The 18,664-nt window shown below is 37.9% G+C and overlaps 1 protein-coding gene across 3 annotated transcripts in view; it reads right to left on the bottom strand.

Moving 5' to 3' along the window:
* Positions 1-18,664, bottom strand: part of smg7 (SMG7 nonsense mediated mRNA decay factor) — a 144,381-nt gene that overhangs the window by 77,936 nt on the left and 47,781 nt on the right. For all 3 annotated transcript variants that reach the window (XM_072573943.1, XM_072573941.1, XM_072573944.1), the window contains exons 2-5: positions 16,512-16,543; positions 9,284-9,401; positions 3,191-3,323; positions 273-444 (exon numbers count right to left, since the gene is read on the bottom strand). In XM_072573943.1, coding sequence (XP_072430044.1) covers positions 273-444; positions 3,191-3,323; positions 9,284-9,401; positions 16,512-16,543 — 455 coding nt within the window. The remainder of the gene's footprint in view (positions 1-272; positions 445-3,190; positions 3,324-9,283; positions 9,402-16,511; positions 16,544-18,664) is intronic.

The following is an 18,664-nucleotide window of genomic DNA, read 5'->3' as shown; positions in this document are numbered from 1 at the left end:
AACCTTCTCCTAGCTACAATGAGTTTTGAAGAGGAGTTACTAGACTTGAAATGTTAATTCTGTTTTCTCTCCACAGATGCTGCCAGACCTGCTGAATTTTTTACAGCAAATTTCCACTTTTGTTTCTGATTTCCGCCATACACAGTTCTTTGTTTTTTTTCATGGATAAACTACACCGGTTTGAAATTTAAAGTAAAGTAATTTACACAAAGAATTAAAGTTATTTGACTGAATTGGGCTTCAACTGTCGCTGTAAACTCCAGGTGACATACCTATGTCTCCAAGATGTACAAGGCAATGCTGGCAGATATAAGAGCAAGAGCTGGGTTGTGGCTTCACAATTCCACTGGTGCTGCATTGCTTATTGCTGATGATTCCAAGCTGTGATGATTTTACACGGCAAGGAAGGTCCACATTGAAGACTGTGCACAACTCCTGCAGCAACTGAAACAAAAGAAATTCCAAAACACACACAAAAGGATAATTTTATTCAAAGTATTCCCCAAGATGCAAAATCTAATTATGTAACATTACAACAAGGAGAGAAGTTCTTCTGGAGTACCATATACAGTTCTGGCTGTCCTGCTGTAGGAAGGATATTATTAAATTGGAGAGAGTTCAGAAAACATTTACCAGAATGATACCCAGATTGGAGAGTTTGAGCTATAAGGATAAACCGGGACTTTTTCCACTGGAGAGGTGGTGGTTGAGGGGTGACCTAATGGAGATTTATAAAATCATGAGGGGCTCAGATAAGGTCTCTTCCCTAGGATGGGGGAGTTCAAAACAAGGGAGCATTTTTTAAAGAAGAGACGGTTTAAAAGCAACCCACGAGGCAACTTTTTCACAGTGGTTTGCACATGGAATGAATCGCCAGGGGAGTGGTAGATGCAGATACAGTTGCAACATTTAAAAGACATTTACATAAACAGGAAAGGTTTAGAGGATAAGGGCCAAACGCAGGCAAGTTGGACTAGTTTAGTTAGGGAAACGTGGTCAGCATGTTTTAGCTGGACCGAACAGTCTGTTTCTAGGCTGTATGATTCTAGGTAATTCAGCCCCTTGAGCTTACTCCATCATTCAATACAGTCATGCTGATCTCATCTCAGCCCTTTTCTGACCCTTAGACAGAAGTAATTCCTCATCTGTTCCCCTTATCCTAAACTAAGGTATCTCATTCTAAAGTTGTCCAGAAGGGGAAAACATTTGCTCTACATCTACTTTGTCAATTCTCTTGAATATATGTTAGACACCTCAACTAGATCTCCTCTCATTCTTCTAATTCTAGAGGGTATAGACCTAAACTGCGCTCTCTTCATAAGACAAATCCCTTGTATCTCTGGCATCAATCTAGTGACTCTCCTCTGAAATGCCTGTAATGCAGCTATATTCCTTCTCAATTAAGAGAACCAAAGTTTAACGCAATACTCCAGGTGTGAACTCATTAATGCCTTGCACAGTTGCAGCAACACTTTCCCTACGTTTATATTTATTCCTCCAGTGATAAATACCAAAACTCAATTTGGTTCCCTTATTACCTGTTATACCTGCATACTAGTTTGCTGCAATTCATACACAAGGACACCCAGATGTCTCTGCACCAAAGCACTCAATTTTTTTCTCCATTTAAATTATAATTGTCTGTCTATTCTTCACACCGAAATAGATAACCTCACACTTATTCATGTTAAATTTCATCTGCCAAATTTTAGCCCAATCATCTAATCTATCCATACCTACTTGTAATTTAAAACTTCTTCACTACAAATTATTTTCCCACTTATTTTAGTGTCATCTATAAATTTGGCTGCAGTGCCTTCCATCCCTGCATGTAAGTCTATTAATACAGATTGTAAATAGTTGGGGCCTGAAAACCAAACCCTGTGGCACACTGCTGGTTACATCTTGCCAACCAGAAAAAGATATTTATCTGGACTCTCTGCTTTCTGTTGGTTAATCAAACTTCTATCCAAGCTAATATATTACACCAAATCCCATGTGATCTTGCCTCATATTAACCCTTTGTGCAACACTTTATCAAATGCCTTTTGGAAGTCCAGATATACATCGACAGAATAGCCACTATCCATGCTGCTATTTACATAGAGTCAGAGGTGTACAGCACAGAAACAGACCCTTCGGTCCAACTTGTTCATGCTGACCAGATATCCTACCTAATCTAGTCCCATTTGCCAGCCTACTCAACCTCTCCCTATATCACAACGAATAGCATTTAGTCAAACATGATTTCAAAGAATTCCAGCAAGTTAGTCAAGCATGATTTGCCCTTCATAAAACCATGGTGACTCTGATGGATTATGCTTTGTCTTTCAAAATTCTTATTATTAACTCCATAATAATGCATTCTAACAATTTCACAATGAAAGACATTAAACTAACTGATCTATAGTTTCCTGTCTGCCTCCCTCCCTTTTTAAAAAAAGGCCATCAAATTGGCACCTTTCCAATCTAACAAAATTTTTCCAACATTTAGGGAATTTTGGAATGTTATAATGAATGGATCCACTATCTCTGATGCCACTTCCTTTCAGATGCAAGGATGTAGGCGATCGGTCCTGGGGCCTTGTCGTCAGGTTTCAATACCAATAGTTGGCTCAGTGTTTTCTCCCCAGTGGACAATTTTAAGCCTTGTTTATTTCTACAAATATCAAAATCAGTAACTGCTACTATGAAAATCTCTCTACTTCACCTACCACACTACTCCTTGTAGTGTCAGACAGCATATCCCCACATCACTGATTAACAACATATCAGGGAGGAATCCAAACTTCCGATTGCCTGAAGCGCAGAACACAGACTAACTAAGAGAAAGTGAGGACTGCAGATGCTGGAGTACCAGAGTTGAAAAATGTGGTGCTGGAAAAACACAGCAGGCCAGGCAGCATCCGAGGAGCAGAAATGAAGGGCTTATGCCCGAAACGTCAATTCTCCTGCTCCTCGGATGCTGCCTGGCCTGCTGTTTTTCTAGCACCACATTTTTCAGCGCAGAACATAGATTATCCAGTTGCTACTGTGGTTTTCACAAATCCACTGAATTTTACTCTGACATAAGCCAGACAAATTTAGGTTACTAATACTATACCACCCAACTAAGCTGAATGATCCACTAAAGACTAGACCAATTATTTACTTTTCCCAGTGAAATCCCAAAATTGTCTTCAGGACTCACCTGTGTGTAGAAGCCACTAGCTGCCTCTAAGAAGAGCGAAAGATTGGCCTGTACCTCACTGCGGTTAGGATTGGCTCGGTTTTTGGCCTGCCCCTGTAGTGTTGTAATTTGATTTTTGAAGGCATGATTCCAGCTACAGTAAATAATAAATTAACCATTAAAATTAAAAACTTCAAGACTATTACATGTGCTCACAGCATTTCAGCAACTTTTTTTTAAATTTTAAGAAAACAAATTTAATTTTCTTCAACAGCTTGTACAACAATTTAACAAGTTACACGGCTTTCAAATAACTGGCTTGCACTTTAATTCAAGTTAAAATACAACACCAAGCACATTACAAAAAGTATATCTATCAACATTTTTAGAAAGGCAGCCAATTTAAAGTCTCTAACTAACAAATGAAATGCAGTCCAGCCAGCTTTCCTTCACCTTACAAGAACTATTTTTCCCTTAGCACAAAGTGAAGTTTTGTTAGAATGGTACAGGCAAACACTGCCTCCACTACAGGATGGAGAAAGCAGTGAGGTTAGTGTGTTTGACGATAATGAGAAATCAATAAATATTGAAGAGAAAAATATTGAAACCAAAAATTATATGTTTTTAATCAGTGATCTTAAAAGCATTATAATACCATTAAACCATAATGAAGCTGGATGAAGGTTATCCTGTCAGTAGGTTTGATTCAGTATTACAAATCAATAATTATGTACACAGTGTGACTTAAATCATGTCAAATTAAACATAACTGACATTTGCATCTAAGTTAGCTCGCTGAGCTGGAAGGTTTGTTTTTAGACGTTTTATCACCATACTCGATAATATCATCAGAGTGTGTCTCCGGTGAAGCGTTGTGTTATGTCCCACCTCTCTCTTTACAGGTCTTGGTTTCTTAAGGTGGGTGATGTCATTTCCAGTTCACATTCAATAGCAAAACCTACAACAAGTCAACGGAACACCCACTGGATATCTGGGCTGACAGTGGAAGCAGTAATGCAGAGATTTGAACAAGCTGCCCTGCTATCTATCCAACCCAAACTTTGGCTCCGTTACATGGATGACACCTTTGTCATCACAAAACAGAACAAATTAGAGGAAACGTACAACACCATCAACAATATCCTGACAGGCATAAAATTCACAAAAGCGGAGGAGAACAATAACAGACTCCCATTCCTAGACGTGACAGTTGAACGTACAGTTAACGGAGAGCTTCAAACCAGAGAGAACAGAAAAACAAACAGCCCAGGTACTTAGCTTCAGACGCAATCATCCCAACACACATGAACTGAGCTGCATTATGACATTATTTCAACGAACTACATTATATGAACTACAAGAACTACAAAAAGCAGAAAAATATCTATACAATGTTTTCAAGAAAAACGGATACCCAATAAACACAATCCTCGGAATTCCTCAGAAACAAACCCTAACAAGCAGACACAACGCAACCAAAAACTATAGCCACATTACCGTACAAAGGCATATCAGAAATGACTTCCAGACTACTCAGACCCCACAAACCTACCAACATACTTTAAACAGCAACGAATGAACCTAAAGGATTCATTGGATACTACCAGTGAAACTAACGTCATTTACAAGATACCATGCAAGAACTGTAAAGAAACACTACATTGGACAAACAAGCAGGAAACCTGCCACCAGGATACACAAATGTCAACTACCCACCAAAAGACATGATCCACTATCACTAGTGAAACCTCTGAAAACAAACCTTCCAGCTCAGCGGGCTAACTTCCATACTTATCAACCTGAGCTACAAATCTTCTCAAAAATCACTATAACTGAGGTCTCTGGAATGTAACAATTTTGGCTCAACTTGAATAGTAGGAGAAAGGGAGGACTGCAGATGCTTAAGATCAGAGTTGAGCGTGTGGGTCTCAAGCCTCCAGTTCGGCACAGCCCTCCTGACCTGTCCATTACTCCCCCTTTGACCCATCACCTTCTCCTTCACCTTCATCCACCTATCATTTTCTCAGTTACCTTCTTCCCCACCCCTACCCCCTCCCATTTATCTCTCAGCCCCCAGCCCACGTCTCATTCCTGATGAAGGGCTTATGCCTGAAACATTAATTCTCCTGCTCCTCGGATGCTGCCTGACCTGCTGTGCGTTTCCAGCAACGCATGTTCGACTCAACTTGAATAGTGATAAATCTAATATGAAATAAGAATGAAAATGTGTCATCTGTAGAATGAAAAATAACAAATTTACCACCAGATTGATTTATTACCTGACACTTAGAAAGATTAGAAGCCAATGAAACACTAACAGTAGAAAAAAAACGCTTTGGAAGGTTTTTAAGGAGAATGCAATTGTTTGATGGTAGGCAGGAATCATTCCCTTGACATATCAGAGAATCAAGATGTGAAGAATAAATATGCACTTCCAAGATCAATGAACCTCCCAAAATAAGTTTGTTCAAAACTATTCAATAAATTCTAGATCATGGATCCTAACAGCTGAACACCAAGTACCTCCAATTTCCCGAACATTTGTTGATGAAAACTGATTTCACATTAATTTTACTTATATTACTTCTGTCTAAACCATTCTATTTACAAGCCACAGAGCCACTGCTCTACAAAACAATGTCGTCAAGCTGCAGCAAGCTGTCCCTTCAAGCGGAATGCTTTAAGGACAATGGGACAAAATGAAAATTTCCATTTTCCTCCTACCAATATTGGTTTAAGAGCTATTAACATTACAGCTTTGATAATAATTAAATACAACTTTAAACAGCATTTGTTTGTTCTTACAGAAGAGACGTTTAAATGGCATAAGGAAAACGTTTTTTTTAAATTCATTTACAGGATGTGGGTGTCACTGACTAGATCAGCATTTAATTGGCCAGAGGGCAGTTAAGAGTTAACCACATTGCTGTGGATCTGAAGTCACATGAAGGCCAGATGAGGTAAGGATGGCAGTTTCCTTCCCTAAAAGACACTAATGAAGCAGATGGGTTTTTCCAACAATCGACAATGGCTTCATGGTCATCATTCGATCCTTAATTTCAGACTTTTATTGAACTCAAATTCTGCCATATTTGTAAAATGCAATATTTATTTGGTGACAGTGTTTACAGTAAGACAAATGATGTAGGCTTTATAGGGACAAGTTGTTGGAGGGAATGCTGAGGGACAGGATTCACACATACTTGGAAAGGCAAGGACTGATTAGGGATAGTCAACATGGCTTTGTATATGAGAAATCATGTCTCATGAACTTGACTGAGTTTTTTGAAAAAGTAACAAAGAGGATTGATGGGAGCAGAGCAGTGGACATAATCTAGATGGACTTCAGTAAGGCGTTCAACAAGGTTCCCCATGGAAGACTGGTTAGATCTCATGGAACACAGAAGAATCATTTGGATACAGAACTGGTTCGAAGGTAGAAGTCAGATAGTGATGATGGTGGGTTGTTTTTCAGATTGGAGGCCTGTAACCAGTGGAGTGCCACAAGGATTGGTGCTGGATCCTTTACTATTCGTCATTTACATAAATGATTTGGAAATGAACATAGGAGGTATAATTACCAAGTTTACAGATGACACCAAAATTGGAAGTATAATAGACAGCGAATGAGGTTACCTTAGATTACAATAGGATCTTGGTCAGAAGGGCAAATGGGCTGAAGAGCAGCAGATGGAGGTTAATTTAGATAAATGCGAGGTGCTGCATTTTGGGAAAGCTTAGCAGGACTTATACACTTTATGGTTAAGGTCCAAGGGAGTGTTGCTGAACAAAGTGACCTTGGAGTGCAGGTTCATAGCTCCTTGACAGTAGATTCTCAGGTAGATCGGATAGTGAAGGTGTTTGGAATGCTTTCCTTTATTGGTCAAAGCACTGAGTATAGGAGTTGGGAGACCATGTTGCGGCTATACAGGACGTTGGTTAGGCCACTTTTGGAATATTGCATGCAATTAATAGGAAGGATATTGTGCAATTTGAAAGAGTTCAGAAAAGATTTACAAGGATGTTGTCAGGGTTGGAGGATTTGAGCTATAAAGAGAGGCTGAATAGGCTGGGGCCGTTTTCCCTGGAGTGTCGGAGGCCGAGGGATGACCTCATAGGGGTTTATAAAATCATGAGGGGTATGAATAGTATAAATGGACAAACTCTCTTCCCTGGGGTGGGGGAGTCCAGAACTAGAGAGCAAAGGTTTAGGGCGAGAGGGGAAAAGATTTAAAAGGGACAACTTTTTCACAGAGGGTGGTGCGTAGGGAAGTGGTGGAAGCTAGCACATGTACAACATTTAAATGCATCTGGATGGGTATATGAATAGCAAGGTTTTAGAGGGATATGGGCCAAGTGCTGGCAAATGAGACTGGATTGGGTTGGGATATCTGGTCGGCATAGACAGATATCTGAAGGATCTGTTTCCGTGCTGTACAATCCTATGACTCTATTAGTTATTAATATTCGGTCTCTCTAGGTATGACTGTAGCGAGTTTTTTTTTAAAATGTTAAAATGTTATTCATCTGCTGAGCTGGAATTTTGTTTAAATCGCATCTCTGCCCTTTTTTGAAACATCAGTGTAACTTGGTTGGTCAGAAAGCTTTCAGGTTAGAAGTTCATTGTAAATTTACAGATCCAGGTCAGAAAGAACAAGACAAAATCTCCCCCCTTCCCCCAAAAGTGACATCAGCCCTCACAACTTTCATAGAGATAGCTGAACAAAGGTAAACTAATCAATGAATGATATTTTTTGGAGCTATTATAAAAGCTCTGAATTATAATGCAGAGAAAACAAAAATAAAACATTCCAAAGATTTATTTGTATAGTTTTGAAGTGCTAACGAAATTATGGTTGCCAATAATTTCTGCTTTTAGGATGATTATGACTTCCCAGCTAAGTGTTTCAAGATGAAACTGCTAAGGACTCAAGACTGCGATTCTTTGCAATAAACAAGCATAAATGTTGCTTCCATTTTTAAAAAAAATTATACATCTTTTTCATTAGTTTAGCTTGTTTTCTGCTTTAATCAACAACTCCGCTTGCAAATGAAATCACCCATTCCTATTCATCTGATTGATAATTTTAAAATGTTGAATTTTGAAATTGACCACATTCTAGAACTTAATTATTTTCCATCTGACAAAGTTAGAAGAGCTCCATTTTATATGTTTATACCTTCATGAGAACATAGGGAAGGGCGTGAACAAAATTTGGGAATATCGATATAGATAATGGAAGTGCATCTATGTAAATGAAAGCACAAGGAGGAAAGACTGAAGTGCAAAGACAAAGATAGAATACTTGTTTTGAATTTTCATATGCATTTTGTAGTGGCATTGGTGACAAAACTCTTATTTAGGTAATGACAGTAAATGCCAAGACATTTGCAAGTGTGCACAAAGGGAAAATTTGAAGTTTGCTGTCAGCGAGTCTACACTCCTCCAGGTTATGTGCTGTTAGGAGGCTGGTGTGCAATCCCTAGGTTGCTAGAGAATAGATAAAAACTTGCATTTTTCCAGTCTCGCTATGAAAATCTTCAAAAAAGTTAGAACTTGTTCAAGGAGTTGTAACTGGACTTTTAACGGTGTATGAGTTCATAATTATTACAAGACATCTTCTATGGTCCACAAAAGCTAATGTTACATTCTTGGAGAATTACATTTCTCCATTATAATTAAAAAAACCTAATTTACAGTATTAGTTTTATCTTAGACCAGTTGTAAGTTGTTTCAACATATGAAGGTAAATGAATAAACACTGCTTTTAACTTTTTAGTTTACCACCTACCAGGAGTCAATTCAACATGTTTGTCTGCTAACTCTGCTTACTACAGTTGCTTTTCAAAATGGCTAACATTACCACACAAATCAGTATAATGTAACCAGATGTTAGTAATAGATCAGCAGTATATGGATCAAATACAGTGGAATACAATCTAAGCAAAATAAATACCAAATTTTAGGTCCTGTTTTCTTCCTATTGTAGGTGAGCAATTTCACTTGCATCTTTAAACAACTACAATCAAACAAGTGCATCAACCAAATAGAAAATTGAAACAGTGACAGAGAAGTGATATTTGTGACATCACCAGAACTCACTGCATACTTACAGATCCTGCTCCACCTTCTTATCCAGTGCATACTCCAAATCTGTGACCAGCATTTTTTGGTAGAGGTCCTGTAGAGCTTGCCTGGAAGTCCAGACTTCAGCCGGACCCAGCTTTGAATCTGTCCCAAAAAAAAAGTTTTATATTAATCTGTAAAAAAAAATGTGCATCTCTCCAGCTATGTTTTTCCTTCTTGGAATCAAATTATTAAAAAAAATTTGTATGCAATGGTTTTCCTTTTTAAAAGTCAGTACATTAAAGTATGTTTTATCAACTAAAATGATCTGAAAATACAGGCCAATGAAACATCTACAACAAAAGGTGTTATGGACCAGACCAGATCTCCTCAAAATATTTTACGAAGGTAGTCTAGACCCTTTTTCTTATTTTACAGACAAATCTGAAGTACCACGTTCTAGAAGCAATGCAAAGTACTCAATGATAAGCAAAATGCAATTTATTTGAACACTATGGTAAAAATACAAACAAAAGAAAGAGACATTTAGAATAACTTTATTGGAAAACTTGAGAACAATAGATATTATAACTATTACTAATTAATTGTTCCAATATCGTAATATCCCATAAACATATTCCTGGCCAAGAAAGTAAATTCAGACAACAGATTCTCAAATGCAGTTCTCCAACTTAGGAGGAAAATAAATGAAGAGAAAATTCAGAGACAGTAGCAGTCAGGAGACATTTACTAAAGCTTCCAACTCTACTGAGACCCCAATAGCTGCAGATGATACTGAAATTCTAAAACCCAGAAATTCTGATCTTGAGATCTGGCTACATCCATTGTTTAAAAAAACAATCCAAGGGGTCCCAAATAGTTTACTCAAGTGATCTTAACTGGCCAGCTATCCACCTCTTGCTCAATTTCTCTCTCAAAAGAAACCAGGACAAAATAACCTCTAAACCACAGCATCGTTACAAAGGTCACACAAACAAATTAAAGCAAATAGCTAAACCATATATTCACTGAGAAGGAAAATGAAAGCAGTATCAAATGTTTTTAATGTGGCCAAACAGCATGCACATAGATTTCAATTAATTCATAATGCAAGTTCAATAGTATGTCCATGAAGGTCTCATGAGATGACAATGTTTAAACTTCACCACTTCACAAAATAAGAACTTGGTATTCTGGACTCAATTATTTAGAATCCTTTCCTCATGGGCTAAATTTACTCAAGGTCAAGTCGCTCACAAATAAGTATTGATGATAAGACCAGACAGACACAATTAACATTTAATACTGAGAAACAGCAGGAGGGGTTGAGAGCAAGCAGGGGCAAGGAATGAATAAATGGGAAAGTGGAGAACTGCCATGGCCATAGATCTAATTCAATAGCAATGTAGGTAGTTTTGCACAAAGATTGATATCTGTGTGAAAACAGATTCTCACAAGGTTAGCTGTAAACATGCAAAGATGGAAAAGTGCAGAACTATAACTTAGGATTGTTAAAACACAATGGAAAAGTTCAAACTTTCAATGTTAAACTCTATTCCCTGCTTACAGTGAATGTTTTGGTGAGGAAAGAATCTACAAGCCATAATCATTTTCATTACAAGTACTTTTAAATGTAGTGAGGCCCTGAAAAAAAATGGAGAGAACAAACTGTTCATCTGTATTTTTCTATGTTCTATGTAAATGTAAAATCAGATATATAGATTGTACCAGTCATTAAGCAAATGTATTTTGTAGTGCAATATATACATAAACAATAATTTGATACACAGGGGAACAAAACTCTTCAAAATACTAAAGATGAAAACCACTAACTTTTCATGGAATGTTATTTGGATTTTTCCTGACAGTATCATTAATTGGTGAAGCATTCACAGTTCATTCTGTTTCAGCAATCAAAAATTAGATAGACTGTTCCACTGAGTATCTAATCTCAACCAGAGTTAAATGTTGTAGGTTTTAAACAGGAGTTTGCTCATTTTAGACAAAGTTCGGACACCAAGCTGGTAAAAAGTGAAATCCTCAGTGTGAATGTTATAAAATGATTAAAATATTTTTAAAAATCAATTTATAAATCTGCATGTGAAATCTTTCATCTTTGACAAGCCTCCAGGCAAATATTTCTCAATAAATTTAGCTGAAAAGGTCAATTAATTTTAGGAATGATTAAATATGGTATTTACCAATGTAACTTGCACTGATGCCTCCTAACATTCCTACTCTGAATAAAAGTTGGGAAGATTGAACCACTTCCATATTTGATAAAACTGTGTAACCTTAAATACATAAAAAAGGCTTGCTTTCAGACATGAACTGAAGAGAAACAGCCAGGTTTGTTACGGTGAAATATTTACACTCTTATATCCTCAGGCATTCACAGTTAGAATTGTACAGTACAGAAACAGACCCTTCATTCCAACACGTGCATGCCAACCAAATACCCTAAATTAATCTAGTCCTATTTGCCAGCATTTGGCCCGTATCCCTCTAAACTGTTCCCAATCATATACCCATCCAGATGCCTTTTAAATGTTATTATACTAGCCTCTACCATTTTCTCTGGCAGCACATTTCGTACATGCACCACTCTCTACATGAAAAAGTTGCCCCTTATGGCCCTTTTAAATCTTTCCCCTCTCATCCTAAACCCATGCACTCTAAGTTTTGGACTCCCCCAGAGAAACGACCTGGCTATTCATCCTATCCATGCCCCTTACAATTTTATGAACCTCCAGAAGGTCACCCCTCAGCCTCCGAAGCTCCAGGGTAAATAGGCCAAGCCTATTCAGCCTCTCCCTATGGCCCAAACCCTTAACTCTTGCAATATCCTTGCAACTCTTTTCTGAACCCTTTCAAATTTCACAACATTCGCTCTATAGCAGAGAGACCAGAATTGAATGCAGTATTCTAGAAGTGGTCTAACTAACATCCTATCAAGCCACAACATGATCACCCAACTCCTATACTCAATGAACTGATCAAAAAAGGCAAGCATTCAAAACAGCTTTTTTACTTTCCTATCTACCTTCGAATCCACTTTCAAGGAATTATGATCCCGCACTCTAAGGTCTCTTTGTTCAGCAACACTCCCCAGGAATTTACCATTAAGTGTACAAGTCCTGCCCTGATTTGCCTTTCCAAAATACAGCACCTCACACCTATCTAAATTAAACTTTATCTGTCGCTCCTCGGCCCATTGGCCCATCTGATCAAGATCCCCATTGTACTCTGAGGTAACGTTCCTCGCTGTCCACTACTCCTCCAGTCATCTGCAAAACTTACTAACCATACCTCCTAAGTTCACACAAATCATTACATAAATATGATGAAAAGCAGTGGACCCAGCACCAACCCTTGTGCCACACCACTGATCACAGGTTTCTAGTCTAAAATGCAACCCTCCAACACCACCCTCTGTTTTCTACCTGCAAGCCAGTTATTTATACAAATGGCTAGTATTCCCTGTATTCCGTGAGATCTAACCTTGACAACAAATCTATTATGAGGAACCTTTTACAGAGTAGAAGTAGGCTAAATGGCCCACTGTGTCTGCACCAAAGATCTGACAACAGCAATCCCATCTTCCAGCTTTTGGCTCATAACCTTTAGGCTATCACAATGCAAATTAATATCTCAATATTGCTTAAATGTTATGAATGCTTCTGTTTCAACCACACTTTCAAGACACTTGGAACTACCAAAGATCAGAGGCCTAGTGTCTAATAATTGACTATTAAAGGAAAGTGTCCCAAATGCCTCAACATCTCATCTATTTGCCTTGCTGCCTTCAGACTGGTGAAAATGAACACCACAGTGCCTCTGATCTTTGGTAGTTCCAAGTGTCTTACAATTCACAGGGAGATTCTGTGCCTTGAAGACAGCAAACCAGGAAGTATAAAGAAGGAAACATAAACTGGATTTAAATCATGTACAGAAAGCAAAATGAAGACTGAACAATGCATTTGAAATTAATGAGAGATAAAAGGCAAATAGGAAACAAAAATCTCCAATGAAAGCTTTTGTAGATAATGAGTCTTCACATTAAACTTTTTTCAGAGCCAGGGATGTTGCCTACCAATAATCATCACTTACTCCATTGTGAAAAATAGATTTCTGAATACAAAAGTACTGACTTTTTAGTTCTTTTTAATGCAGAACCAATATAGATTTTCCTAATGAAGTATCTTGTTGGTTTGAAAATATGGTACTTTGCAGTGCTGCTCTCCTTATCTGAGGAAAAGGTGAGGGGGAAGCTCTCTTACTTACAAAATTCTAACAGGGTAAGTGCAGCAAGGATGTTCCTGATGACCGCAGACTCCAGAATCAGGGTCACAGTCTAAGAACACAGGGTTGACAATTAAAGACTGAAATGAAAAATTCTTTTCACTCAGAATGGTGTGACTTGAATTTTCTGCCACAGAAAGAGATCGAGAGCAAAATATCCAATGTTTTCAAAAAGGAATTAGATATAGTTTTAAAAGGATCAAAGAATCTGGGGAGGAAGCAGGTACAAGGTAGTGAGCTGCTTGATCAACCACAATCATATTGAATTGCAGAGCAGGCTTAAAGGACTAAATGGTTTACTCATCGTGCTTTCTATGTTTTCCGAAGGTGGATACCTTGTAGCCAGCCTAAGCAATATCATCACGATTGCTGCATGGTCTTGCACAATTTAAGAGGAGACTCGAAAAATATCTCAAGCCCGGGTAATTGCCATCATCTGAATCATGAATCCATCTGTGATGGGTGATAACAGCACACCATTTGGAGAAGCAAGGTACCTCTGACAGCTACCTCAATAGTTTTACATTCAACTACAAATGTGCAGATGCCAGTCGTCGTCAGATGTTTTCTGCAAGATTGACAAGAGCTGAAAGTTCCATTATTAAAGAAATTGTTTTTATTCATTCATGGAACATGGGCGTCACTGTCTAGGACAACATTTATTGCTCATTCCCAATTGCCCAAAGGCAGCTAACGGTCAACTACACTGTTGTAGGTTTGGAGTCACATGTAGGCCAGACCAGGTAAGGATGGCAGGTTCCTTCCCTAAAAAATATTAGTGAACCAGATGGGTTTTTCCAACAACTAACAATGGGTTCACGGTCATTAGACTCTTAATTCCAGACTTTTTTCCCCCCCCTATTGAATTAAAATCGAGCAATGATGTTTTCAGAACAACCTAACAATGCCATAAACAAACAGATGGGCAGCTATTTTTTTGAGTCACAAGAAAACAATTTTTTAAAAAGGCAGTATTAAAGTTTGGTAAGTGTACAAATGTACTAGCCTCTACATATTTTGACACTTGTTTTATTTGGATTAATGATGATTAACTGCACTTAAAAATGTCCCTGATTTCCAACTTCAACTTGCTCATTGTTACAAATATGACAATTCAGTATGTTATTCATCCCCGTTCTCTTCAACTATGGTGCTAGATTTACTGGATCTCACACACTCTTTGCAACATTTCTCCTGTTATCCAACTATGAGATTCACTTATTCAGACACATTAAACTTCATCAATGGATTCCTTTGTTCCTGCACTATTGCATCAAATTTCTCATTGCAGTAATCTTAGATTAATAGAATCTCTAGTCTGGACGCAGACCATTTGGCCTGAGTCCACACCTACCCACCAAAGTGCATCCCATCCCCTATCCTATCAGTGTATCTTTGCATTTCCCATGGCTAATCCAGTTAACCTACAAAACCCTGGACACTATGGAGAATGTGTTGAGAATGTGGTGCTGGAAAAGCACAGCAGGTCAGGCAGCATCAGAAGAGGAGAATCACATACTTGAACAGCTTATGCCCGAAACATCAATTTCTTGCTCCTCAGATACCTCCTGACCTGCTCTGCTTTTCCAGCATCACACTCTCAACTCTGACCTCCAGCATCTGCAGTCCTCACTTTCGCTATGAAGAATGTACAAACTTCACATGTACAGTCACCAGAGGGTAGAATCAACCTAACGCCTTGTCGCTGAGGCGCAACTGTGCTAACCACCATACTATGATCTTGACCAACTTCTTTCACATGCTGCAGTTCAATTATTTCATTTATAGACAAAAGCTGGGATTCCATCAGTTTGTCATTCTGACGTCTAGCTCTCCTCTACTCACAGCACCAGCTTCTCAGTGGGTTTCATGTACCAGATTCAGTTACTGGGTGGTCACTCTACCAACTGTACATCTTCCGGTCAACCAGATCTCAAGTTTTCTGCTGCAGTTCGGATATCCTTGAAAGTTGCATTGTTATACACCACCTTGACTCAAACTTATGGGCAATACTTCAAAGCAAGTCATCAGATCGGATTACTGAACCCACTCGATTGTGCTCATACCCTATCCTCAGCAAGAGACTGCCTCTAGATGCATGCCAAAATAGATGCGATGCACTGTCTCCTCGGGCAGAATGAACACCATTCACATTTCTTGGGTGGCATTGTGCCGTCAGTTCAGTTAGACAAGGTGTTTGTTTATGTCAGCCACCTTTTCATGGCACATCTGAATCAATGTACTGGTTAAACCTTTTTAGGTTAAAACATGTTTAGTTGTGGTTTTCTCCTTCAGCATAGCTCCATCTCCGTACCATCCAGTTACAAGCTCTGGATGCTGGCCCACCTCAACTGGTTAAGTTTTGTACAAGAGAGAGAAAGAGTTAATTAAGTCCAATAAGACTCTTCATCGGGTTCCAAAGAATCATCATACTGGACTCAAAACTTCAATTGTCTCTCGCCTAATGGTGAGTTTCTCTAGCATTTTCTGCTACTTCTTCAGATTTCCAGCAACTACTAAATAAAAGCAAAATAGTGCAGATGAGCCAACTCTGACTTCCAACTTAACACCCAGTATGAGACATTGGGAAATATTTAAATGCTGGTGACAATGGATGAAGCCTAATCCTTGGAACTATAGGTTTACATTACACATGGAAATTCAGCAACGACAGCAGAAAATTCTTTAGTGATTGCTACACAGAGGGAAAGAAAGGAGAATATAAAGCCTCAGTGGTGAGAGCAGCTCTTAAGGTACCCCAAGAATCACCATCATGTAGTACTACATTTTATGTTGCAACACAATTTATCAATAGTAACCGGATATACAGTTTTCACTTTATGACATTATGACAGTTAACAGCCCCTGCAACTTGAAGCAGTTACTCAATCGTAAAACTATAGGCATTAAGCTCCATTCAAAATCATGCTTGTAGAAATAGTACAGAATTAAAATATACAAAGTCAATCTTACCAGTCATGTCAGCCTTTAGGGCCTCTGCTTGCCTAGAAATAGGAAAGACAAGAACAATATAAATACAAAAATAATCAAACTTAATTGAACAAATCAACTGAAAATCTCTCATTACAATTATTCAACATTAACTTTATTTACATTCACATCCAGGAAATATCTATGTGATACACTGGATAATCTAACAAACATTAATTGGTATGATGCAGTTTACACTCACTCAATAGGGTTGCTGCAATGTAAAATGCAACAAGCTGTCAAGATCAAGTCATTAAGATATAAACGATGATTTAAAAAAAATTGAACTCAAAAACAAGTGCCCAATCAGATGTCTACGCCAAAAGCCAGATTCATAGGCCACAAAAGCACTGGGCATCGCGTTTATACTGTGTATAATCAGCTATTATATTCTGCAAAATTATGTAACATCAAAACTGAGAAATAAGCTAGTTCAGTTGTCCCCAGGAACAGGTGGTTTTATGCTTGTTTTTATCATTTAAATTTGGGTCTTAACATAGCACAGAAATTATTACACCAGCAGACATTAATTACATTCATAAAAGCAGCCCAAATTACATTTATATCTACCATCACCACTGTCTACTGGTGTACAAATCAGCATCGTGAAGCATCCATTTAAGGGTTGCTCTAAATAGTTCCATTGTTGGAACATATCATTCCTGTACAGCTTTTGGTGCATTTCCACTAGTCAAATTTTCAACAGATGTTTTTTAAAAAAATAGTAAAAGTTACAGTATACACCAACTTTCAAATTCAATGAGAATAATTGCAATATTTAAGAACATCCACTATTACAATAATAATCTTCAACCAGGTTTCAGTGATTTGGGCAAAATAGAAATTTGATAAAGAGAAGCAGCTAAAACATTTGATTCCTTGATTTATATTCAGTGGATATAATACAATATTTTCTCCATTCAAGATTTCCATAGCTTACAAAACTAGAATTGTGGATGTTTTATAACTTTCAACCAACAATTTTCACTACGAATGTAAAAATGGCTCTATAAACAGTATGTGAAGCCATCATCCCAATCCAAAAGCTTAAAATTTCCTCACCTTTGACATTCAAATTTCCATTGCCAGTTATACTCCAATAACCCATAGTTAACTGACTCTCAGAGTTCAGCCATTGTTGCACATTGATTATTCTGAGTATTCTAGAGACTAATTAGAGGGGCCAAGGTCAAAACTTCTTACTGAATTTTCACTCCTTATCTCCACATATGTCACTAATAATATAGTGCAAACAAGGAAATAACAAAGGAAAAAAGTTAAAATTTTAAAAAGCCCAAGTACATAAAGAATGTAACTTATTAAAATGAATAATGAACAAGTGTGTCACGATCTCATATTACAGATTTTAATTTTGGGTCCTTACATAGCAGAGATTGTTACACCAGCAGACATTCATTACATTAATAAAAGAAGCCCAAATGACATCTACAACTACCATCACATTTCCTGTGTCCAAAGACTGTCTCTCACTCCCATAATAATAGAGCCCATTACTGATATGAAAGGCACACTCTTGCTTCTTAAAAGAAGGGCTCCCATGCAAATCATCATTTAATATAGGACCACACTTTGATATCATAATAAGAAATTAGTTGGACCTAAGGGTCTGTTTCCATGTACAGCTCTATGAATCTAAAAAATGATGCATTAACAAAGGTGTCACTTTTCCAATGAAATATTGATTTATATCTAGAATCATAAAATTCAAATCTAAGAAACAAACAATGGTAATATTCCAGTTTCTGCTTATATTAAAGTCTTGCCTTCCCAATTTAATCTGGCATTGAAAATACTTTGGACTAAAACCAAATTATGGACATTGCATGTGACAGATCACCAAGTGTAAGAATTGCCCCAAAGGCACAGCAGGGAAGCACGAGGATCTGTATCACTGTCAGTTATCCTTATTCTCTAAATTGACTGATTTGTTAGGCTCCATTCACACTGTTTGTACTATGGTCGTCTCAATTTAACCGGGATAGGAGCAAGGTTTCACTGCCTAGTCCAACTTCAGATCGTCATCCAAGTAGTGGAGAACTGTCAGCCAGAGAGTAGTGGGCCTGTGGAATTCATTGCCGCTGAGTGCAGTGGAGGCCGGGACCCTAAATGTCTTC

Source organism: Chiloscyllium punctatum, chromosome 7 (assembly GCF_047496795.1).
Source record: "Chiloscyllium punctatum isolate Juve2018m chromosome 7, sChiPun1.3, whole genome shotgun sequence".
NCBI classification, from domain to species: domain Eukaryota; kingdom Metazoa; phylum Chordata; class Chondrichthyes; order Orectolobiformes; family Hemiscylliidae; genus Chiloscyllium; species Chiloscyllium punctatum.
This window is presented reverse-complemented; position numbering and strand designations above follow the sequence as displayed.